The sequence below is a fragment of the Oncorhynchus kisutch genome, linkage group LG13 (assembly GCF_002021735.2).
Source record: "Oncorhynchus kisutch isolate 150728-3 linkage group LG13, Okis_V2, whole genome shotgun sequence".
Taxonomy (NCBI): Eukaryota; Metazoa; Chordata; class Actinopteri; order Salmoniformes; family Salmonidae; genus Oncorhynchus; species Oncorhynchus kisutch.
This window is the reverse complement of record NC_034186.2, coordinates 10,943,191-10,967,867: the sequence shown is the minus strand read 5'-3', so window position 1 is coordinate 10,967,867 and position 24,677 is coordinate 10,943,191. Positions and strand designations below refer to the sequence as shown.

The 24,677-nt window shown below is 47.0% G+C and overlaps 2 protein-coding genes across 4 annotated transcripts in view; one reads left to right on the top strand and one right to left on the bottom strand.

The window, feature by feature from the left end:
• Window positions 1-4,665: 4,665 nt before the first annotated feature.
• Window positions 4,666-19,202, bottom strand: trmt1l (tRNA methyltransferase 1-like). Of its 2 annotated transcripts, none has more exons than XM_031785573.1 (15): window positions 19,073-19,202; window positions 18,212-18,349; window positions 18,020-18,082; window positions 17,807-17,920; window positions 16,548-16,618; window positions 16,129-16,285; window positions 15,627-15,747; window positions 15,203-15,535; window positions 8,255-8,467; window positions 7,672-7,862; window positions 7,460-7,538; window positions 7,183-7,346; window positions 7,034-7,096; window positions 6,341-6,467; window positions 4,666-5,443 (listed from the first exon to the last, which is right to left on the bottom strand). In XM_031785573.1, exons 1-15 carry the CDS (start codon window positions 19,131-19,133, stop codon window positions 5,251-5,253), a joined length of 2,088 nt encoding a protein of 695 aa, XP_031641433.1. In that variant the 5' UTR covers window positions 19,134-19,202; the 3' UTR covers window positions 4,666-5,250. The 2 variants fall into 2 exon arrangements, with proteins under 2 accessions (XP_031641433.1, XP_031641434.1); XM_031785574.1 differs by lacking the exon at window positions 4,666-5,443 and adding an exon at window positions 5,451-6,075.
• Window positions 19,203-19,852: 650 nt separating this feature from the next.
• The window catches only part of swt1 (SWT1 RNA endoribonuclease homolog), a 37,207-nt gene continuing 32,382 nt past the window's right edge, over window positions 19,853-24,677 (top strand). For both annotated transcript variants that reach the window (XR_004202329.1, XM_020499565.2), the window contains exons 1-8: window positions 19,853-19,922; window positions 20,548-20,655; window positions 20,771-22,081; window positions 22,163-22,292; window positions 22,495-22,599; window positions 23,284-23,475; window positions 23,855-23,948; window positions 24,272-24,659. Coding sequence is in view for 1 of the 2 variants with exons in the window: in XM_020499565.2 (XP_020355154.1) it covers window positions 20,578-20,655; window positions 20,771-22,081; window positions 22,163-22,292; window positions 22,495-22,599; window positions 23,284-23,475; window positions 23,855-23,948; window positions 24,272-24,659 (2,298 nt within the window). In the remaining variant the exon portion in view is untranslated. The remainder of the gene's footprint in view (window positions 19,923-20,547; window positions 20,656-20,770; window positions 22,082-22,162; window positions 22,293-22,494; window positions 22,600-23,283; window positions 23,476-23,854; window positions 23,949-24,271; window positions 24,660-24,677) is intronic.

Sequence of the window (24,677 nt, the reverse complement as noted above, 5' to 3'; positions counted from 1 at the left end):
GCATACACATAACACCATGCTGCCACCACTACACTATGCTTGAAAATATGTAGGGTGGTACTTGGTAATGTGTTGTATTGGATTTACTAAAAAGGAAAAAAAGTTATTTGCTTTGCCACATTCTTTGCAGCATTACATTCATGCCTTGTTGCAGACAGAATGCACGTTTTGGAATATTTTGTACTCAAATCAAATCCCATTTTATTTGTCACATGCGCCGAATACAACAGGTGTATAACTTACAGTGAAATGTTTACTTACAAGCCCTTAACCAACTATGTAGTTTAAAGAAAATAGAGTTAAGAAAATATTTACTAAATAAACTAAAGTAAAAAATAAATAAATAAATAAAAAAGATAAAAAATAATGAGGCTATATACAGGGGGTAATGGTACCGCGTCAGTGTGCGGGGGTACAGGTTAGTCGAGGTAATTTGTACATGTAGGTCGGGGTGAAGTGACTATGCATAGATAATAAATAGCGAGTAGCAGCAATGTAAAAACAAAGGGTGTGGGGGGGGTGGGGTCAATGCAAATGATCTGGGTGGCCATTTGATTAATTGTTCAGCAGTCTTTTGGCTTGGAGATAGAAGCTGTTAAGGAGCCTTTTAGACCTAGACTTGGTGCTCCGATATCGCTTGTACCGGGCTGCACGCACTACCCTCTGTAGCACCTTGCGGTCAGATGCCGAGCAGTTGCCATACCAGGCATTGATGCAACCGGCCAGGATGCTCTTGATGGTGCAGCTGTAGAACTTTTAGAGGATCTGGGGACCCATGCCAAATCTTTTCAGTCTCCTCAGGTGGAAAAGGTGTTGTCGTGCCCTCTTCACGACTTTCTCTGTGTGTTTGGACCATGATAGTTTGTTGGGAATGTGGACACAAATTAACTTGAAACTCTCAACCCGTTCCACTACAGCCCCATTGATGTGAATGGGGGCGTGTTCGGCCCTCCTTTTCCTGTAGTCCACAATTATCTCCTTTGTCTTGCTCATGTTGAGGGAGAGATTGTTGTCCTGGCACCACACTGCCAGGTCTCTGACGTACCCTATAGGCTGTCTCATCGTTGTCGGTGATCAGGCCTACCACCGTTGTGTCGTCAGCAAACTTAATGATGGTGTTGGAGTCGTGCTTGGCCATGCAGTCGTGGGTGAACAGGGAGTACAGGAGGGGACTAAGCACGCACCCCTGAGGTGCCCCTGTTTTGAGGATGAGCGTGGCAGATGTGTTGGTGCCTACTCTTACCACCTGGGGGCAGCCCGTCAGGAATTCCAGGATCCAGTTACAGAGGGAGGTGTTTAGTCCCAAATTCCTTAGCTTAGCGATGAGCTTTGAGGGGACTATGGTGTTGAACGCTGAGCTGTAGTCAATGAACAGCATTCTCACATTGGTGTTCCTTTTGTCCAGGTGGGAAAGGGCAGTGTGGAGTGCAATTGAGATTGCATCATCTGTGGATCTGTTGGGGCAGTATGCAAACTAGGGTCTAGGGTTTCCGGGAGGATGATGTTGATGTGAGCCATGACCAGCCTGACCCTGACCAGCCTTTCAAAGCACTTCATGGCTACCGATGTGAGTGCTATGGGGCGGTAGTCATTTAAGCAGCTTTCTTGGGCACAGGGACTATGGTGGTCTGCTTGAAACATGTAGGTATTACAGACTCGGTCAGGGAGAGGTTGAAAATGTTAGTGAAGACACTTGCCAGTTGGTCCACGCATGCTCTGAGTACATGTCCTGGTAATCCATCTGGCCCAGCGGCCTTGTGAATGTTGACCTGTTTAAAGGTCTTGCTCACATCGGCAGCGTGTTCACACAGTCGTCCGGAACAGCTGGTGCTCTCATGCACGCTTCAGTGTTGCTTGCCTCGAAGCGAGCATATAAAGCATTTAGCCCATCTGGTAGGCTCACATCACTGGGCAGCTTGCGGTTGAGTTTCCCTTTGTAATCAGTAATAGTTTGCAAGCCCGGGCCACATCTCCCGAACATCAGAGCAGGTGCAGTAGGATTCAATCTTAGCCCTGTATTGACGCTTTGCCTGTTTGATCGTTCATCTGAGGGCATAGTGGGATTTCTTATAAGTGTCCGGATTAGTGCCCTGCTCCTTGAAAGCTGTAGCCTTTAGCTCGGTGCGGAGGTTGCCTGTAATCCATGGCTTCTGTGGGGACGTCGTTTCGTAGATGTATTTATTGATGAAGCCGGTGACTGAGGTGATATACTTGTGAATGCCATTGGATGAATCCCGGAACATATTCCTGTCTGTGCTGCAAAACAGTCCTGTAGCGTAGCATCCTCGTCATCTGACCTCTTCTCTATTGAGCGAGTCACTGGTACTTCCTGCTTTAGTTTTTGCTTGTAAGCAGGAACCAGGAGGATAGAATTATGGTCAGATTTTCCAAATGGAGGGCCAGGGAGAGCTTTGTATGCATCTCTGTGTGTGGAGTAAAGGTGGTCTATAGATTTTTTCCTCTGGTTGCACATGTGACATGCTGGTAGAAATTAGGTAAAATGATTTAAGTTTGCCTGCATTAAAGTCCCCGGCCACTAGGAGCGCCGCTTCTGGATGAGCGTTTTCTTGTTTGTTTATGGCCCTATACAGCTTGTTGAGTGCAGTAAATAGACAGCTACGAAAAATGTAGATGAGGTACTCTACCTTAGGCGAGCAATACCTTGAGACTACCTTAATATTAGACATCGCACACCAGCTGTTATTGACAAATAGACACACACCCCCACCCCTCATCTTACTGGACGTAGCTGTTCTGTTCTGCCGTTGGACAGGGTGTACAGGCTTCCTTCTTCTAACTCTGTTAATTATTGTGAAGTAACTAAAATGTTGTTGATCCATCCTCAGTTTTCTCCTATCGCAGCCATTAAACTGTTTTAAATCCCGATTGGTCTCGTGGTGAAATCCCTGAGCGGTTTCCTTCCTCTCCGGCAACTGAGTTAGGAAGGACGCCTGTATCTTTGTAGTGACTGGGTGTATTGATACACCATCCAAAGTGTTATTAATAACTTCACCATACTCAAAGGGATATTCAATGTCTGCTTTTAATTTTTTTTACCCATCTACCAATAGGTACTCTTCTTTGCGAGGCATTGGAAAACGTCCCTGGTCTTTGTGTTTGAAATTCACTGGTCGACTGAGGGATAATTGTATGTGTGGGGTACAGAGATGATGTTACACATTATTATTATTGCACACAGTGTGAGCACATTTTTACTCCTGAACTTACACTATAAATACAAAAGTATGTGGCCACCCCTTCCAATTAGTGGATTCGGGCTATTTCAGCCACACCCGTTGCTGACAGGTGTATAAAATCAAGCACAATGCCATGCAATCTCCATAGACAAACAGCAGCACACAAGCCTAAGATCCACATGCGCAATGCCAAGCATTGGCTGGAGTGGTGTAAAGCTCTCCGCCATCGGACTCTGAAAAAGTGGAAACGTGTTCTCTGGAGTGATGAATCACACTTCACCATCTCGCAGTCCAACGGACGAATCTGGACTTGGCGCATACCAGGAGAACGCTACCTGCCTGAATGCATAGTGCCGACTATAAAGTTTGTTGGACGAGGAATAATGTTCTGGGACTGTTTTTCATGGGTCGGGCTTGGCCCCTTAGTTCCAGTGAAGGGAAATCTTAACTCTACAGCATACAATGACATTCTAGATGATTCTGTGCTTCTAATTTTGTGGCAACAGTTTGGGGTCCCTTTCCTGTTTCAGCATGACAATGCCCCCGTGCAGAAAGCTAGCTCCATACAGAAATGGTCTATCAAGGTCGGTGTTGAAGAATCTGACTGGCCTGCACAGAGCCCTGACCTCAACCCCATCAAACACCTTTGGTATGAATTGGAATGCCGACTGCGAGCTAGGCCTAATCGCCCCAACATAAGTGCCCGACCTCATTAATGCTCTTGTGGCTGAATGGAAGCATGTCCCAGCAGCAGTGTTCCAACATCGAGTGGAAAGTCTTCCCAGAATTGTTGAGGCTGTTAGAGCAGCAAACGGGGGACCAACTCCATATTAATGCCCATGATTTTGGAATGAGATGTTCGACAAGCAGGTGTCCATATACTTTTGGTCATGTAGTATATTTAGGCTTGCCATAACAAAGGAGTTGAATACATTTCAGCTTTTCATTTTTAATTAATTTCTAAACATTTCCCCAATATGGGTGTTGTGTGTAGGCCAGTGACACAAAGTCTAAATTGAATCCATTGTATTCAGTGGCCATTTTGGATACAGTATTTCTCCTTGGTGTGACCTGAGGTCTTAGAGCCAAAGGGAATGACTCCATTTCCAAAGGGCTGCTTAGAATTTCACCAGTGAAACACACACACACACACACACACACACACACACACACACACACACGTGTGTGTGTTTCACTGATGACATCCAGGGTGAAATTCAGCATCTGACCCCATCTAAATAACACCTTCCAGACAGTTCCTCCTCTCAGGAAAGCTTCAGAGAGTGACTGTACTGTGTTCACTTGGCTGTAGATGCTGGGATTATGGTAAGGACACAGCTACAAGGTTGACTCCTGCAGAAGTCCCAAAACATGTCAGAACCTGTCTCAGTAAAAAATTATGTAAATCAGGGGAATCACTGGGAGGAATGTGAATGTCCATAACTTAAAACGCACATTTACACAGTTGGGCTCTAGGCTTTGCAACAATATTTTATTACCTTTTACCCAGAGTAAAAATTTACATAATAGTTTTTTTAAAAGATGAAAACGGCCACCATTTAAGATGAACTCAGAAAATAAAATTGTAAAGGAATTATTCACAAGAATAATAAATATGAGTCAATGAGCAGAATAGAGGCTATTATCTGTCTGCATTTAACCAATACTTCAGCTCTATTGGAAAAGCAGAACTCTATTAATCTAGAAGCATTGTGAGAGAACATTTACAAAGTACCAGTGATGAATGAAACCAAGAGGAAAATACAAATCAGTGCAGAGTGAGCCACTCTTTACAACCAGTGTCCCTGCACAGAGAGAAAATGCCACCCTATTACCTAGAGTGTACTACTATGGGCCCTGGTCAAAAGTAGTGCACTATATGGGGAATAGGGTTATGGGCCCTGGTCTAAAGTAGTGCACTATATAGGGAATAGGGTTATGGGCCCTGGTCTAAAGTAGTGTACTATATAGGGAATAGGGTGGCATTTGAGACATATGTCACCTCTGAGAGGGAGAGAAGAGGTGATGAGGCCTTGATTCTCCCCAGGGTGGGTCACTCCATAGACCGTACCGTCTCCTCTGGGTTTTGGGTTGCCGTGGTGTTGGTGTAGGTGGGCACGCTGTATTTGGTGAGCACCGACTTGAACTGGTCCAGAGTGGCGTCGGTCCGAACCCCTGTTGGGTCAAAGTGGGTGCGGCTCACTCTGAAGCCCGCCTCCGTCAAGTACTGCAGGAACCTATTCAACCTGTAGAGAGGGAGATGGATTGATGAGAGGAAACACTCTGAAGCCCGCCTCCGTCAAGTACTGCAGGAACCTATTCAACCTGGAGAGAGGGAGATGGATTGATGAGAGGAAACACTCTGAAGCCCGCCTCCGTCAAGTACTGCAGGAACCTATTCAACCTGGAGAGAGGGAGATGGATTGATGAGAGGAAACACTCTGAAGCCCGCCTCCGTCAAGTACTGCAGGAACCTATTCAACCTGGAGAGAGGGAGATGGATTGATGAGAGGAAACACTCTGAAGCCCGCCTCCGTCAAGTACTGCAGGAACCTATTCAACCTGGAGAGAGGGAGATGGATTGATGAGAGGAAACACTCTGAAGCCCGCCTCCGTCAAGTACTGCAGGAACCTATTCAACCTGGAGAGAGGGAGATGGATTGATGAGAGGAAACACTCTGAAGCCCGCCTCCGTCAAGTACTGCAGGAACCTATTCAACCTGGAGAGAGGGAGATGGATTGATGAGAGGAAACACTCTGAAGCCCGCCTCCGTCAAGTACTGCAGGAACCTATTCAACCTGGAGAGAGGGAGATGGATTGATGAGAGGAAACACTCTGAAGCCCGCCTCCGTCAAGTACTGCAGGAACCTATTCAACCTGGAGAGAGGGAGATGGATTGATGAGAGGAAATAGAACATGCATTTACATTGAGATCTTTTGTGTAATAAGACTGTAATAACATAATATATCCACTAAACCTGATTTAGAACCACAGAGCTCTAAAAGGTGGAAGGTAGAAACACTGTGGCAACCCTCACATGTTTGAGAATACTGCTACCCCCCCCCCCCCCCTGGAAACTGATGCGTTTTGACCTCAGGAAATCTTTGTCGAAGTTGTGACATAGTGTTAGGGTTCACTCACTTGGGCATGTTCATGCCTCTGATGCTGTGGCGGTGAATACCGTAGTAGAACGCTGGGTGCTCCAGAGACCCGTCTGATTTCAGCTTCTTCACCACATTACCTGGCTCATCTCCTGTCTTTCTCTTCCCTGTGTTAAAGTTACATTACATCAACATATTGAATAACATTACTACAACATGGCATGGCTAATGTTGTAGACCGGAGAAGGAGCTAATGTTGTAGACCGGAGAAGGAGCTAATGTTGTAGACCGGAGAAGGAGCTAATGTTGTAGACCAGAGAAGGAGCTAATGTTGTAGACCAGAGAAGGAGCTAATGTTGTAGACCAGAGAAGGAGCTAATGTTGTAGACCAGAGAAGGAGCTAATGTTGTAGACCAGAGAAGGAGCTAATGTTGTAGACCAGAGAAGGAGCTAATGTTGTAGACCGGAGAAGGAGCTAATGTTGTAGACCGGAGAAGGAGCTAATGTTGTAGACCGGAGAAGGAGCTAATGTTGTAGACCGGAGAAGGAGCTAATGTTGTAGACCAGAGAAGGAGCTAATGTTGTAGACCGGAGAAGGAGCTAATGTTGTAGACTGGAGAAGGAGCTAATGTTGTAGACCAGAGAAGGAGCTAATGTTGTAGACCAGAGAAGGAGCTAATGTTGTAGACAGGTGAAGGCCCCTCTCTTTATAACAGAATGTGTGTCTTGTTACCTGAGTGGTCAGCGGTGCCCGACTCCTCCACCTTCTGTACCTTGATGACTACACCACATTCCACTGGAGAGTAAACATGCAACATGTCAATAGAATCCCTTCACCACCCGCCCCCTCCACATAGACACACCCACGACCCTGGAGATTACCTTGGTTGATGAGTGCAGTGGGCCCGTGAACAGAGGACTTGAGAGTTGTGCACTCTGACTCACAGATCAGAGTCTTGACCAGAGGCTGAATATCCTCCATACTGTGCTGCACCGCTGCAAACAACATCCTCCTCAGGAACCCGGAGTTAAACAGAGGACCAGACCTGGGAGGGAAAAACATACGTAGGTTACAGGTAAAAACACTTAAAGATGGAGGCCAGAACTACTTCACTGGTTCAAATATTGTATATCACCCAATATATGCAAAAAGTTATACCATAGCGGTCCCAGCTCCACCGCTGTCTTGCCAGGCATGCTTCCATGACAGTTGCAGGGCAGTTGTCTGTACAGGTTTTCTGTAGGGGGAAAAGTGAAAATCCTAACTACAGAGTGATTTCAAATTCCCTTCCACATGTACCGTCCTCTCTCCCTATCAGAAACCCCTGAACCATTTCCAGACTTACCCTCTACTCTACTTAACCTTCTTACCCTCCACCATGCTCCCCTGTTTGAGGAACACCCTCTCCTCACACCACTGGCAGTGGATGAGCTGTCTGATCCTCTTGGCTGACTCGTCGGCCTGGGTGGGACCCCTGAGGACTCTGACGACCACCAGGACAAAGTGTTCCACAGCCACCGCCAGCAACACTTCTATGCCCTTATTACAGCGTGCCGCCGCCCTGAAAGCAATGCACGCATGAGACAGATGCATGAAATACTACACACTGAAACACACACACACTGAAGCATACATCCCACACACACACGTTACACTTTCACTGCCAACAGCATCTCAAAGCCACCCCAAAGAAAAACACACAAGTTAAACAAACACATACACAATGAAAATGTTACACACAGTCACACACAGCAATTCAGTGGTAAATAAACTGAGAGTATTTCATCTACCTGGATACAGTGACCAGCACCATGCATGCAGCCAGCTCCTTGTAGTATTTCACCTACCTGGCTACAGTGACCAGCACCATGCGTGCAGCCAGCTCCTTGTAGTATTTCACCTACAGTGGCCAGCACCATGCATGCAGCCAGCTCCTTGTAGTATTTCACCTACCTGGCTACAGTGGCCAGCACCATGCGTGCAGCCAGCTCCTTGTAGTACTCTGTGCGGACTATATTCGAGCCATAGTGGCGCATCGTGACGTTCAGGGACTTAGAGTAGAGGGAGCCCGTGTCCGTGGACGTCACAGAGATGATGCCCAGGTTCCGGATGTTCCGGAAAGCAGAGTCCAGATAATTGACAGCCGTGCCGAACGGGTCCAGGTGTCTGAGGGGGTCACCATGGAAACAGAGATTGGTTTGTGTTCGGCTTGATGGATAATGTGAAGCGTCTATAGAACCACTGCTGGCCATCATATACTGTAAATAGGGTTATTGAATGATAAGACATTGGGCTCTGAAGCCTTCGAGACCGAGTGATTGTTTGACAAATGTCAAGTCAAACGATAGAGGAAAAAAGGAGAAAGGAGGCATTTCTCGCTACAGTACTGCACCCCATCAATAAGACGTACCCTCCCCATCTCCTCCCACCCCTCCATCAATAAGACGTTCCCTCCCCATCTCCTCCCACCCCTCCATCAATAAGACGTTCCTTCCCCATCTCCTCCCACCCCTCCATCAATAAGACGTTCCCTCCCCATCTCCTCCCACCAATAAGACGTTCCCTCCCTATTTTATTTTTTAATTTTTAATTTCTATATACATTGTGTGCAAAAGGCATGAGGAGGTAGGCGAATAATTACAATTTAGCAGATTAACACTGGAATGATAAATGATCAGATGAACATGTGCAGGTAGAGATACTGGTGTGCAAAAGAGCAGAAAAGTAAATAAATAAAAACAGTATGGGGATGAGGTAGGTAAATTGGGTGGGCTATTTGCCGATGGACTATGTACAGCTGCAGCGATCAGTTAGCTGCTCAGATAGCAGATGTTTAAAGTTGGTGAGGGTGATAAAAGTCAATGATTTTTGCAATTTGTTCCAGTCACAGGTAGCCGAGAACTGGAAGGAAAGGCGGCCAAATGAGGTGTTGGCTTTAGAGATGATCAGTGAGATACACCTGCTGGAGCGCGTGCTACGGGTGGGTGTTGCCATCGTGACCAGTGAACTGAGATAAGGCGGAGCTTTACCTAGCATGGACTTGTAGATGACCTGGAGCCAGTGGGTCTGGCGACGAATATGTAGCGAGGGCCAGCCGACTAGAGCATACCGATGGACTATGTAGTGGTGGGTGGTATAAGGTGCTTTAGTAACAAAACGGATGGCACTGTGATAAACTGCATCCAGTTTGCTGAGTAGAGTATTGGAAGCTATTTTGTAGATGATATCGCCGAAGTCGATGATCGGTAGGATAGTTAGTTTTACTAGGGTAAGTTTGGCGGCGTGAGTGAAGGAGGCTTTGTTGCGAAATAGAAAGCCGATTCTAGAGTTGATTTTGGATTGGAGATTTGATATGAGTCTGGAAGGAGAATTTGCAGTCTAGCCAGACACATAGGTACTTATAGATGTCCACATATTCTAGGTCGAAACCATCCAGGGTGGTGATGCTAGTCGGGCGTGCGGGTGCAGGCAGCGAACGTTTGAAAAAGCATGCATTTGGTTTTACTTGCGTTTAAGAGCAGTTGGAGGCCACGGAAGGAGTGTTGTATGGCATTGAAGCTCGTTTGGAGGTTAGATAGCACAGTGTCCAAGGAAGGGCCAGAAGTATACAGAATGGTGTCGTCTGCGTAGAGGTGGATCAGGGAATCGCCCGCAGCAAGAGCAACATCATTGATATATACAGAGAAAAGAGTCTGCCCGAGAATTGAACCCTGTGGCACCCCCATAGAGACTGCCAGAGGACCAGACAACATGCCCTCCGATTTGACACACTGAACTCGGTCTGCAAAGTAGTTGGTGAACCAGGCATGGCAGTCATTAGAAAAACCGAGGCTACTGAGTCTGCCGATAAGAATATGGTGATTGACAGAGTCAAAAGCCTTAGCCAGGTTGATGAAGACGGCTGCACAGTACTGTCTTCTATCGATGGCGGTTATGATATCGTTTAGTACCTTGAGCGTGGCTGAGGTGCACCCGTGACCGGCTCGGAAACCAGATTGCACAGCGGAGAAGGTACGGTGGGATTCGAGATGGTCAGTGATCTGTTTGTTGACTTGGCTTTAGAAGACCTTAGATAGGCAGGGTAGGATGGATATAGGTCTGTAACAGTTTGGGTCCAGGGTGTCTCCCCCTTTGAAGAGGGGGATGACCGCGGCAGCGTTCCAGTCTTTGGGGATCTCAGACGATATGAAAGAGAGGTTGAACAGGCTGGTAATAGGGGTTTCGACAATGGCGGCGGATAGTTTCAGAAATAGAGGGTCCAGATTGTCAAGCCCAGCTGATTTGTACGGGTCCAGGTTTTGCAGCTCTTTCAGAACATCTGCTATCTTGATTTGGGTAAAGGAGAAGCTGGGGATGCTTGGGCGAGTAGATGCGGGGGTGCGGAGCTGTTGGCCGAGGTTGGAGTAGCCAGGAGGAAGGCATGGCCAGCCGTTGAGAAATGCTTGTTGAAGTTTGATTATCATGGATTTATCGGTGGTGACCGTGTTACCTAGCCTCAGTGCAGTGGGCAGCTGGGAGGAGGTGCTCTTGTTCTCCATGGACTTTCCAGTGTCCCAGAACTTTTTGGAGTTCGAGCTACAGGATGCAAATTTCTGCTTGAAAAAGCTGGCCTTTGCTTTCCTGACTGACTGCGTGTATTGGTTCCTGACTTCCCTGAACAGTTGCATATCGCAGGGACTATTCGATGCTATTACAGTCCGCCACAGGATGTTTTGTGCTGGTCGAGGGCAGTCGGGTCTGGAGTGAACCAGGGGCTATATCTGTTCTTAGTTCTGCATTTTTTGAACGGAGCATGCTTATCTAAGATGGTGAGGAATTTACTTTTAAAGAATGACCAGGCATCCTCAACTGACGGGATGAGGTCAATATCCTTCCAGGATACCCGGGCCAGGTCGATTAGAAAGGCCTGCTCGCAGAAGTGTTTTAGGGAGCGTTTGACAGTGATTCGGCGTGGTCGTTTGACTGCGGACCCGTAGAGGATACAGGCAATGAGGCAGTGATCGCTGAGATCCTGATTCAAGACAGCGGAGGTGTATTTGGAGGGCCAGTTGGTCAGGATAACATATATGAGGTGCCCTTGTTTACAGATTTAGGGTTGTACCTGGTGGGTTCCTTGATGATTTGTGTGAAATTGAGGGCATCTAGCTTAGATTGTAGGACTGCCGGGTTGTTAAGCATATCCCAGTTTAGGTCACCTAACAGAACAAACTCTGAAGCTAGATGGGAGTGCGATCAATTCACAAATGGAGTCCAGGGCACAGCTGGGAGCTGAGGGGGTCGGTAGCAGGCAGCAACAGTGAGAGACTTATTTCTGGAGAGATTAATTTTTTTAATTATAAGTTTGAACTGTTTGGGTATGGACCTGGAAAGTATGACAGAACTTTGCAGGCTCTCTCTGCAGTAGACTGCAACTCCTCCCCCTTTGGCAGTTCTATCTTGACGGAAAATGTAATAGTTGGGTATGGAAATCTCAGAATTTTTGGTGGCCTTCCTAAGCCAGGATTCAGACACAGCAAGAACATCAGGGTTGGCAGAGTATGCTAAAGCAGTGAGTAAAACAAACTTAGGGAGGAGGCTTCTGATGTTGGCATGCATGAAACCAAGTCTTTTTCAATCACATAAGTCAACAAATGAGGGTGCCTGGGGACATGCAGGGCCTGGGTTTACCTCCACATCACCCGCGGAACAGAGGAGGAGTAGTATGAGGGTGCGGCTAAAGGCTATCAAAACTGGTCGCCTAGAGCGTTGGGGACAAAGAATAAAAGGAGCAGATTTCTGGGCGTGGTAGAATATATTCAGGGCATAATGCGTAGACAGGGGTATGGTGGGGTGTGGGTACAGCGGAGGTAAGCCCAGGCACTGGGTGATGATAAGAGAGGTTGTATCTCTGGACATGCTGGTTGTAATGGGCATGTGTGGGAGGTGGGACAAAGGAGGTATCAGAGGTATGAAGAGTGGAACTAGGGGCTCCATTGTAAACTAAACAATGATAACTAACCTGAACAACAGTATACAAGGCATATTGACATTTGAGAGAGACATACAGTGAGGCATAAAGTAATCACAGGTGTTGATTGGGAGAGCTAGCTAAAACAACAGGTGAGACAACAACAGTTAATCAGCTAACACAACAACAGCAGGTAAAATGGCGATGACTAGGATCGGATTAACTACACACAGAGCCTGAGTTCGCGGCTGGGGCCAACAGATAAAAAATAAATAAACAGAATGGAGTACCGTGATTAATGGACAGTCCAGCAGGCATCAGCTATGTAGCCAAGTGATCATAGTGTCCAGGGGGCAACATTAGATGGGACAGGGAAGCCGCCACTATGCTAGCGACACAGCGTTTAAAGTTAGTAGCCCTGGGCTAGTAGGAGTGTCTGCTCCGACGGAGGCCGGATGAAGGCACAGCGGATGGAGTATCGGCAGACCAGTTGTGGTGGTGCGGCGGGGCGCCGTGTCGATAGAGAATCCAAGCCAGATGGCGACAGAGTTATTGTGGAATTTAGTTTGCTAGCCGGGAGATGTGCCTGGCTCACGGCTAACTGGTGCTAGCTTCATGGCAGTGGCGTTAGCCACTATATCCAATCGGTAGCAGCGGTGATCCAGTGCCAAGGTCCAGAGTTTACAGCAAGGATCCGGTGGAGTATGGGCTCTAGCTGTGTATGTGTGGGGTTCGGGTGAACAGCTGAGTAGGCCGGGAGGTGGGCCTCAGGGATAGCTTCGGTACTGGGTACCACGGTGAGTGCAAGCTAGCTGTGAGCTAGCTAGCTGCAAGCTAGCTGTGAAGATCAGAATTAGTGGTCCAGGGATTACAGCAGGAATCTGGCGATGTTGTGGAGAAACAGTCCGATACTGGTAGACTAGCGAGTATTATCCAGGCTAAAAACAGGGCTGGTATCTGTGCAGAAGGTAAAAGCCGCTAGCAGTGGCTAACAATGACTAAATAGCTTGTAGCTAATTAGCTGGTTAGGTTCTGGAGGTTCATGAATGTGTTCTAAAATTTAAAATAATAGCGATTCCATATCACATTGGGTGAGGCAAGTTACCGGAAGGTATAATCTAATTAAAAATCAAAAAGAGATTGAAAATAAATTGAAATATATATATATATATATATATATATATATATATATATATATATATATATATATATATATATATATATGAAAAATACAAAAGTACACGAGAAGACAAACAAACACGTCTTCACTGCTACGCCATCTTGGTAAGACGTTCCCTCCCCATCTCCCCCCCCCCCCCCCCATCAATAAGACGTTCCCTCCCCATCTCCTCCCACCCCCCCATCAATAAGACGTTCCCTCCCCATCTCCTCCCACCCCCCCATCAATAAGACGTTCCCTCCCCATCCCCTCCCACCCTCTATCAATAAGACGTTCCCTCCCTCCCTAACTCCTCCCACCCCCCCATCAATAAGACGTTTCCCTCCCTAACTCCTCCCACCCCCCCCATCAATAAGACGTTCCCTCCCTCCCTAACTCCTCCCACCCCCCCCCATCAATAAGACGTTCCCTCCCCATCCCCTCCCACCCCCCCATCAATAAGACGTTCCCTCCCCATCCCCTCCCACCCCCCCATCAATAAGACGTTCCCTCCCCATCCCCTCCCACCCCCCCATCAATAAGACGTTCCCTCCCCATCTCCTCCCACCCCCCCATCAATAAGACGTTCCCTCCCCATCTCCTCCCACCCCCCCATCAATAAGACGTTCCCTCCCTAACTCCTCCCACTCCCCCATCAATAATACGTTCCCTCCCTCCCTAACTCCTCCCACCCCCCCATCAATAAGACGTTCCCTCCCCATCTCCTCCCACCCTCCCATCAATAAGACGTTCCCTCCCCATCTCCTCCCACCCTCTATCAATAAGACGTTCCCTCCCTCCCTAACTCCTCCCACCCCCCCATCAATAAGACGTTCCCTCCCCATCTCCTCCCACCCCCCATCAATAATACGTTCCCTCCCTAACTCCTCCCACTCCCCCATCAATAATACGTTCCCTCCCTAACTAACTCCTCCCACCCCCCATCAATAAGACATTCCCTCCCTAACTAACTCCTCCCACCCCCCCATCAATAAGACATTCCCTCCCTAACTATCTCCTCCCACTCCCCCATCAATAAGACGTTCCCTCCCCATCTCCTCCCACCCCCCCATCAATAAGACGTTCCCTCCCTAACTCCTCCCACCCCCCATCAATAAGACGTTCCCTCCCTCCCCAACTCCTCCCACCCCCCCATCAATAAGACATTCCCTCCCTAACTAACTCCTCCCACCCCCCCTTCAATAAGACGTTCCCTCCCTAACTCCTCCCACCCCCCATCAATAAGACGTTCCCTCCCTCCCCAACTCCTCCCACCCCCCATCAATAAGACGTTCCCTCCCTAACTCCTCCCACCCCCCATCAATAAGACGTTCCCTCCCTCCCCAACAATAAGACGTTCCCTCCCTCCCCAACTCCTCCCACCCCCCCATCAATAAGACATTCCCTCCCTCCCCATCTCCTCCCACCTCCCCATCAATAATACGTTCCCTCCCTAACTCCTCCCACCCCCCATCAATAAGACGTTCCCTCCCTCCCTAACTCCACCCACCCCCCCATCAATAAGACGTTCCCTCCCCATCTCCTCCCACCCCCCCATCAATAATACGTTCCCTCCCTAACTCCTCCCTCCCCCCCATCAATAAGACGTTCCCTCCCTAACTCCTCCCACCCCCCATCAATAAGACGTTCCCTCCCCATCTCCTCCCACCCCCCCATCAATAATACGTTCCCTCCCTAACTCCTCCCTCCCCACCATCAATAATACGTTCCCTCCCTAACTCCTCCCACCCCCCCCCATCAATAAGACATTCCCTCCCTAGCTCCTCCTACTCACATGTAGTCAAAAGACCTCAGGTGCATGATAACGTTGGCATCCATCTTGGCGACCTCCACGGTAGCGATGGGCACCCCGTCCACATCCCCCGCCCCCCCGTCAGGGACCCGGGATGACCCCCGCGACCCCTCCACCCGGATGTGGTTGAGGTTGCAGTTCTCGCGGATCATCTTGACACACACTTCATTGATGTCGGTTATGGTCACCTTGACGGCGTTCCGCAGGTGCTTGGCCCACTGGAGTCCCATAATGCCTGTGGCTCCAAACGCATCCAGACTCTCCAACGGGTTCCTCTCCTCAGCCAGGACCGCCAGGGAACAGAATACTAGCTGCCTGTAACACACACACCAACACTTTCAGTCAGTCACTGTTCTTTTACAAAACCAAATTAAATGTAACATTGTTGAAGAGGATATTGTTTGACCTGTTGGTCTTCATCTTGCGGTTGAAGTAGGTGTCAGTCTTCTGTGGGGTCGTATGGTTGGGCATGAGCTGAACATTGGTCCCCAGCTCTTTCATTATCTCATAGGCCTGTCCAGACGGAGCTGTCAACCAATGAATAAAAGGCGAGAGAATACATTTTCAATCTGCATTTCCAACTGTGTATAGAAGGGTTGTGTTTTGGGTTTTGGTCAAGGTTTAGTATTTACATTTAACTAGCAAAGTCAGTAAAGAACAAATTCGTATTTACAATGACGGCATAGGAACAATGGGTGAACTGCCTTGTTCAGGGGCAGAGCGACAGATTTTTAATTTGTCAGCTCGGGGATTTGATCTACCAACCTCTCGGTTACTGGCCCATACTCTAACCACTAGGCTACCTGCTGCCCCTAGTATAAATCAATCAATCAAATGTATTTATCATCATCAAAGTGCTATACAGAAACGTTGGTTTCGTGTTTCGCTTAAGGTTGGTGAGAGTTCACCTGGCTCCTCAAAGGGCACATCAGAGCTGCCTGAGTAGCTGGCCTCAGTCTCTCCCTTGTTGACGTGGCGTTTCAGGTGACTGATCATGTCCGTCTTGCGGGCGATGGTGACTGAACACACTACACAGTGGTAATGTGCCACCAGCCTGCCTGGAGCCTGGGGGAGAACACATACACACACGGTCATCATAGTACCATGCTTCATACAGTAACACACACACACACACACACACACACACACACACACACACACACACACACACACACACACACACACACTTACCATAGTACCATGCTTCATACAGTAACTTTCATGCAATTAGAGTTGATTTGGAAAGAAAAAATAAAGACATTGTGGAGACAAGTGGCCCTCAGTCATTTCTGGTGTTGGTTATCAGGTGTGATGGACAGAGTCTCACCTGGTCTCCATTGGGGCTTGGGCTGGGCCTCAGCTGTCTGCAGGGCAGGTGACAGATGCACATCTTCTGACCTGTGGGTGGGGGGGGGGGGGTCAGAGGTTATTGTAGGTCATCATCAGGGAACATCGTACTACCAGTTGATGCCATATCCCTTGAAAACCTTCCCACAACTGTACTGCTGCTAGCACTGCGGTATCATTTAACTCCAGTTACACTTCACTGACTGTCATATTATTCACTGTCAATCTTTACCAGTGATTGCTTAGGAATAGGAAGCCTAAACCTATACAAGTAACACAAATCACTCAATGACTTTCCTAAAGCATTTCTGCTCACATCCGGCAGATAGTCTAGCAGTTAAGAGTGTTGGGCCAGTAACCAAAAGGTCGCTGGTTCGAATCTCCGAGCCAACTAGGTGAAAAAGATGTGCCCTTCAGCAAGGAATACACTGCCATCAGACACACATAACTGCACCACATATCACACTTTCACAAAATGCTTGAAGACATGGCTAAAGGTCAATCAGATTTGTGAACATGGTCCCTAGCTGTGTGTTGCCACTCCATGTTGTCTGTTGTCTGTAGCTTGTGAGGTGTGGAAACACTTTGTTGCTTTTATGAATTTTGTCTTGCTGCTTTTTGTTTTATGCTGCTCTGTCTGTATGCTACGTCTTGCTTGTCCTATGTTGCTCTGTCTGTATGCTATGTCTTGCTTGTTCTATGTTGCTATTGTCTATATTGTAATTGTTTTTAATAACCTGCCCAGGGACTGCGGTTGAAAATTAGCCGGTTGGCTAAAACCGGCACTTTTACTGAAATGTTGATTAATGTGCACTGTCCCTGTAAAAATAAAAATAAACTCAAACTCAAACTCAAGGCACCTTAACCCTAATTTGCTCTGGATAAGAGAGTCTCCTAAATAACTAAAGTATAAATATAAAATACATCCTACTTAAATGATGTGGAATAGACATTAAATTGACATATGTGCCCAGTGGGATAGCTCTGACTACCATTCATATGGAACTTGGTAAGTACTGATCCTCGCACTATCGAAGAACCTGTTAACACCTACATAGAGCTGAGTCGACCAAGCCATGTGCTAACGGCAGAGACTCAGCAGGTGGGAAGACAACAGTTCCTGTGTGTGTGTGTGTGTGTGTGTGTGTGTGTGTGTGTGTGTGTGTGTGTGTGTGTGTGTGTACATGCATACTGTAGTAGACAGTATAGCAATATAATTTTGTATGGTGATGATGGTACCTTCAAACTCCACATAGACCTTCCAGTGGAGGTTCTGGAGGTGGCGTCGTAGCTTGTGGCTGTAGCAGGCCTTAAACTTCTCCTCAGGGCATAGTGGACACGCCTTCCTCCCAGCTGTGGAAAACAGAGATAGAGCAATGAGATTGGAACTAGTAAATACAAAAGCATAGGAGGGAAGACTATTTCTATACTTTTTAAGAAAGATTATCTTGCCTCCGTTTAGGTCGGTCAGCACCTCCAGGCCCTCTAGTTTGGTCTGGATAGAGATGTGTCTATCTGTTACATTAGTATTGAAAGGATGGTTAAACAAAATCCTATTCTCGTGGTCATACTCATCATCTAGAATCAGAGGCAACTGAATGCATTCAAATAATGTATGAATGCAGTGAATGGTGTTCTTATTACCACTGGTTGTGGTTGATGGTTTGGCATCATTGTCCCCTGCCAGTGCCTCAGTCTTCCCCACAGTACTACTGGCTGAAGATGCATCATCCTCAGCAGGCTGTCTCTCTTCTGGGACCAGTGTGTCTGAGACTCCACCACCTAATGGACAAGTTTAGACTGGACTAGATCAGAATATCATACCCCAAATGATTCATAGACAGTCATTTCAAATATTTATAGTGGGAAATAATGAATTATGTGTTTTTCCCAAGATTTGTTGAGTCACAGAACTTAGTGATGCTCATAGCCTCCTAGACAACATCAATGTTAAAAGGTTACCTATTTTCTAAATGAGAAACATGCACTGGACTAAAATATTTCCTATGTGATTGTCCTTCGTATTTTTAAAATTGTCTTTGGGGAGGGGAGGGGAAGGGAAGGGGGGGGGGCAATATAGATTGTCAGAATTAAATGTGCGGTGCGATGATGTACGTAGGGTTGGGTTCGAAATTGTGAACCGCTGCAACCCCTATGGTCCTATTGCGGAGCTCCGTGACCAGACCATTGCTACGTAAAATATAAAACGAGGACAAATGTTGATCGAAGTATTTAATCAATACAATGTGAAGACAGTTCGATAAATGTAGGTTATTTGTAATAGCTACGTTTTTCACGGCAGCTTATTTCCTGTTATCAAGATTATTTACTACTAGGTCCCATGGTGGAGCTCCGTGGTGAGGCCCTCATTTACTTCAGCAGTTAAAAAGTCGAAATCAATGCATATTTACCTCATAATAAGGATGCTGGATGTATATTGTATTGTGTATAAATTAATATTGTCTTTAGTTTTCACAAAAATATAGACAGTCGTAGTTTTCGAACCTTTTATATCGACGTCCTCCTGGTGTAGTTGTTCGGCGTCTGCTTCCTTGAGCTCCGCCATTTTACTAAAGTAGAGAGAAATACGCAGGCTATGCTTTTTACTCCCCCTACGCAAATTGCGTAAACCTTCATTTTAATCACTTTTTATGATTTGAAGACAACATTTTTGCAAGAAATAACGAGATAATAATTGTAGAATAGGATAACACAAAATGACAACATCTAAGATGTCTGGGTTAAATATATACATTAACTTTCTACGCAATCACTTGATTGTCCTTAAAGGGGCAATCAGCAGTTGCTACATACATTTTTGGATATACATTAATGATATGTACCTATAGATTTTTTTTAAATATAACTTATATATACCTAATTAGCATAGTTTAACGGTCTTACCCCATCACAACTCAACATATTTACATTGTTTAACTCCAATGTTGGTAAACAAAGTAAATGTAAACAAACACTGTATAGCCTCAAAACATGGTTAAACTATAATACTAATATAATGGATGGTCAGTTCTTGCAACCATAGCTTGGTCTATGAATATGAGAGCGATTGCATTTCTCCAGCCCCATCCCTCAACTTTTAACCGAAACAGAGTGGTAGGTTCGATTTGCTATTGTTTCAACCGATTAGCCCTTTAAACAAAACATGAGAAATATATTATGAAGAATCTACTATCTTTTATATTAACCTTTGTCCACTATATAAAAATTCACATTTCTGAACCGTCAAATATGTAAGTCTAGAAACTACACATCCCATGATCCTCCAGAACCTCTGTTTCCGTTCAATCTGACGTGTACGGATGTTTTCTGACAGTGGTCTACTCAGTAGCCTAAGGTAAGCGTGATTGTAGGGCTTTAGCAAACCGTCTTATTATCTAATTTAAATGCATTTGTCAATGAAAGTTTCTCACATTTTGATAAAACCAGTGTTGTGCACACATTCAGTAAGTTCATTATGAGTGTCGTGGGTATATCACACGTGATGATGTTGATTTGGAACCATTGCTAGCTCGCTAACCTAGATAGGCTCTCCTAACGTTAGTAACTGTAACTCTACTGTAACTGACAGTTCATTCTAAGATAGCTGACTTAGTTATATACATTGAAGTGAATATTCAATAACCTTGATTTTACTGGGTATGTATTCATTTAGCTACATTCACATAACTCTATTTGAGCACTTAGCCTCATGTTTCTTCTCCATGCTTCCCTACAAATTACATTGAGACTGTATTGTATCACTGCGAGTTTCAGGGGAACATTGCGTAAGTAGCTAGCCAATGAGAGAACTTGAAGTATCTCTCAGGGATATGAAGTATCTCTGTGAGGTCAAAACATTGACTCCAGTCTCCATAGGAAGTTGGATTCAGAGATGATATGTCTTGTATTTTTCTTTGAATGAAGGATTCTGTTATAAGAAGAGAACATCTCAGCTGATATTTTGTTCATTTGCTGTATAGGTTTCTCTTATTTAGGGATTTTCTACCAAGATGTCAAAGAAGTCCAAGAAGAAGAAGAAGCAGAAGAAGGAGAAGGAGACAAAAAAGTTATCTTTTTCCTCCAGTGAGGTGAGGAGTTTGCTGACATTTATTGTGACCTCAGAGTCTTCTCTTACATCTCTTGCTAGGAGTGTTAACCAAGGCTAAAAGTGTTTTTTGTTTGTTTGTTTTGTCTTTAATCAAGCATTCGTCACAGAAGGAAAAGGGCACCAAGAAGCGCAGTCGTGCAGAAGGGACGCACCCTGGCAGCTGTTCTGCAGAGGAGAAACGGGGGAGAGAGAAAAGAGTTAGCCACTCCACCCCAGGGAACAGTGCAGCAGGGAGCAGTCATGAGAAAGACCGGGAGTTCAAAAAAGCTCTTTACAGACTCGAGAAAACAACGTCGCAGGGTGCAGCTGAGGGAAAAAACGCCTGTCCTCTTGGAACCCCTCCTCAGGACAGCTCTGTGAGGAAGAGTTGCCCCAGCCAGGATGGGTCGGCTACCACCGGGGTCAAGACCGCAGACAGGGTGTCTTCCAAACCAGTCAGCAGTCTGAGCGCGAATAAGACCCAGTCCCAAAATGTGGAGAAGATCCTTACGTTCCAGGGAAGCTCCAGTAAGCCATCTGACAAGAGCCCCTCCAAAACAGCCTCGAGCAGACTGATGACCAGTCCCAGGTCCCTCATGGCCCAGCTGAAGGAGCAGAGGAAGACGCTGGTGAAAAGGAGATCCAGACCTGAGGAAAAGCCTGGCATTGGGAAGGACCACACCTCCCAAGGTAGGAGCTACCAGGACCCCCAACTGTCCCTGTCACTGGCTGAAGAGATGAGGGAGAAGAGGAGGAAGCTAGTGAAGAGGAGATCTGAAGAAGAAAAGGAGGATGTTTTAAAGGCTAAACGGGACAAGAGTGGAGCAAAATCCTATAGTCTTCCCTCTAACAACACCACCACCACAAAGCAGTCCTCCACCTCTACTAAAAACGCTACCTTTGAGAAAATCTCAAACACAGCAAGACATAGGCCTACCACCCAAAAGCAGAGGAATGTCTCTGATCTGTCCAAAACATCAGCAACATCTAAGTCCACGTGTGCCGAGGTACAGATGCCGCTACCCAAACCTCAGCTGCCTCTCAATTTTAAGATCCCAAAGAAGTCCAAACTTGTGCCACTTCCAGTTAATAGAGCCATCTGGGGGGGTGACCAGGAGGATGATAACGACAATAAGCCCATCAGTGCTAGAGTGAAGGTGGTGTCTCCTGCTTCTAGGCTTTCTCACCAGACAGGAAGTGCGTCCAAGCTTTGGACACCAAGGAGTGTGTCCAAATCTCTGAACTCCAAAGACGGTGTGTCTGCTGCTGTGAACAGAAACAAGCAGCACAAATGTGAAACGGTTCCAGAATCTTCCAAAGGTTCTAAAGAATTACGGCCCAGGTCAGCTCAGGGGATGACATCACCACCCTGTAACAGAACAACTTCCCCTGAAGATTATATAGAAGTCTATGATAATGACCAAGAGGTAGGTTTCTCAACATCATGACCAATTATTGATATAAGTGTGTCTGTAAGCTTGCATTAAGTGTGTGTGTGTCTGTGTTAGATGCAGCTGGTGGAGGAGCTGCATCTGGCCCGCAGTGAGAAGAGGCTGGAGCTGAATGTGGTGGAGATCTATGGAGAACTCACCAGCATGGACATCGACCCATCAGAGGAGGGCATCACATTCACACTCAGTGAGAGAACCACCACTAACAACCCCTCCACATATACAAGCCAAACAATTACACAGAGGCACTATGCCGTGACCCAAGTGTTTTAATAGAAGGTGTTTAAGACATTAGGTTTGTCCCGTCAGTGCCTTCCTTCTCAGTATGCACATAAGGCCATTGGAGACGGACTCAGTATTAAAACCCTGCTCTCTGCTCACCTGTGTAGGTAAAGAGGAGGATCTTCAGCAGGATCTGATCATTGTCCTGGACACCAACATCCTTCTCAGTCACCTAGACTTTGTCAAGAAGATGAGGTCACACGGCCTTGGAGGTGTGTGCGAGGGACACTGTTTAAAAAATGACTAGATTAAATAAATACAGCTACCCCAATTACAATCACTCATAGAACACACTTCTCCTTTTGATCAACTCTCTCCTTCATCTCCCTGCGCCTCCTCAACTTCCCCTATTCCCCCTCCGTCTCCCCTCTCCTCCTCCCTTCTTTCTCAACCTTCCCCTATCCCCCTCCATCTCCCATCTCCTCCTCCCTTCTTTCTCAACCTTCTCCTCCTCCCTTCTTTCTCAACCTTCTCCTCCTCCCTTCTTCCTCAACCTTCCCCTATCCCCCTCCATCTCCCCTCTCCTCTTCCCTTCTTCCTCAACCTTCCCCTATCCCCCTCCATCTCCCCTCTCCTCCTCCCTTCTTCCTCAACCTTCCCCTATTCCCCCTCTGTCTCCCCTCTCCTCCTCCCTTCTTTCTCAACCTTCTCCTCCTCCCTTCTTCCTCAACCTTCCCCTATCCCCCTCCATCTCCCCTCTCTTCCTCCCTTCTTCCTCAACCTTCCCCTATTCCCCCTCCATCTCCCCTCTCCCCCTCTTCTTCTCTTCCCCCCACCTCTCCTGCCATCCTCCCAAACCTCTCCTCCTCCTCCCCCACTTCTCTTTGTTCTCCACCACTTTTCCTCATCTCTCCTCCCTCATCTGTCCTCCCCCACCTCTCCCTCCTCTCCCTCAGCTCTAGGTCTCCCCACAGTGCTCGTACCCTGGGTGGTACTACAGGAGCTAGACTCTCTGAAGAACAGGAAGAGGCTGTCCAGCTCTGTAGCCCACCTGGCCACACCTGCCGTTCATTACATCTACACCTGCCTGAAGAGCCAGGAGCCTCGACTCTGGGGCCAGTCCATGCAGCAGGCCTCTCAGAGCAGCCGTGAGTCCTATGAATTCCCTCCATTGGCACGGACTGAACAATAGTTCCTCTGGACTGCCCCCTGCTGGCAATAGCAGCACAGTGCTATTTCAACTCGGTGCATGCAGCATCAGAAAACTACTTGTGTCAATGACGAGCAGAGTCGCGCTAGTAGAATCTCTCCCTTTCTGCAGAACCTCTGCCAAAGTCTGTTTTACCTGTCGGCAGTAACTAGCAGGTTCACCTCTCTGTCTTCAGTGCTGAGCTGATGGTCATGACGCATGTCTCCTGTTCTCTCTCTCTCAATTTAATTGACTTTATTGACATGGCAAGTTATTTCTTACATTGTCAAAGTATACATATCGAAAAATAAATATTTATCTCTCTCGCTCTCTGACAGAGGGACTCAATGCTGAGAATAATGACGACAGAGTGCTGCAGTGCTGCCTGCAATACCAGAGTCTTTACCCAGAGGGTGCTCTCATCCTTTGCACGTGAGTCCACTCCCACCCCCCTGCTGCAGTGTGTCTGCCTGTCTTTCCTCTGCAGATACACGCAGGAAAGGTTTGACAGTGTGTGTGCGTGCCTGTCTGGAGATAGTTCTGTATGTGATATGGTGCTGTTTGAAAGCGATACTGCTTGTCATCAGTATTCACTTCTTCATTTCACAAAGACTTCCTTTACAAGAGGCCTCACACTGTCTGGTCACACACACACACACACTCTCACACTTACTCACTCTGTCTCACTGTGTGTGACGTGCATTTGTAGCAATATCTTTCTGTCTGGTTGATTTTGATTGTGTATGTGTCCACAGTAATGATAAGAACCTGTGTAGTAAGGCCTTGCTGAGTGGGGTGAAGGCCTTCGGTAAGGCTGATCTGTTGGAGGAGGTAGACAGGCTCAAAACGCCTGGTGTCCACAACCTGACCCCTGTCAGCACACAGACACAAACCCTCACCTGCACCCCGAGCCAGACCCGTGACCACCAGAAACCCAGCCCCTTCCCAGGCCGGCAGCAGAATGAACAGAGCAGGAGTGATGGAGGGAAAGCGAGAGAAATGGAAGAGAAGAGAAAGAAGGCTGCAGAAGAGGCCCGGGAGCTGAGCAGCTGTGTGTCAGTACTGGAGGACTGTCTGAAAGAGGCGCTGTCTCAGGTGCTGGAGTTTGAGATGAAGGCAGCCTATGAAGAACTGTGGACAGAGGTAAACTCCACAATCTTC

What these genes read in the sequence shown, in the direction of transcription:
- trmt1l (XM_031785573.1), bottom strand. Translation starts at nt 19,133, where the DNA reads ATGGCGGAGCTCAAGGAAGCAGACGCCGAACAACTACACCAGGAGGAC. An exon ending in CACTGCACTCATCAACCAAG is followed by an intron (nt 7,097 to 7,182) that starts GTAATCTCCAGG and finishes TTTACTCTCCAG; the next exon opens with TGGAATGTGGTGTAGTCATC. An exon ending in GGGCACCGCTGACCACTCAG is followed by an intron (nt 6,468 to 7,033) that starts GTAACAAGACAC and finishes ACTTTAACACAG; the next exon opens with GGAAGAGAAAGACAGGAGAT.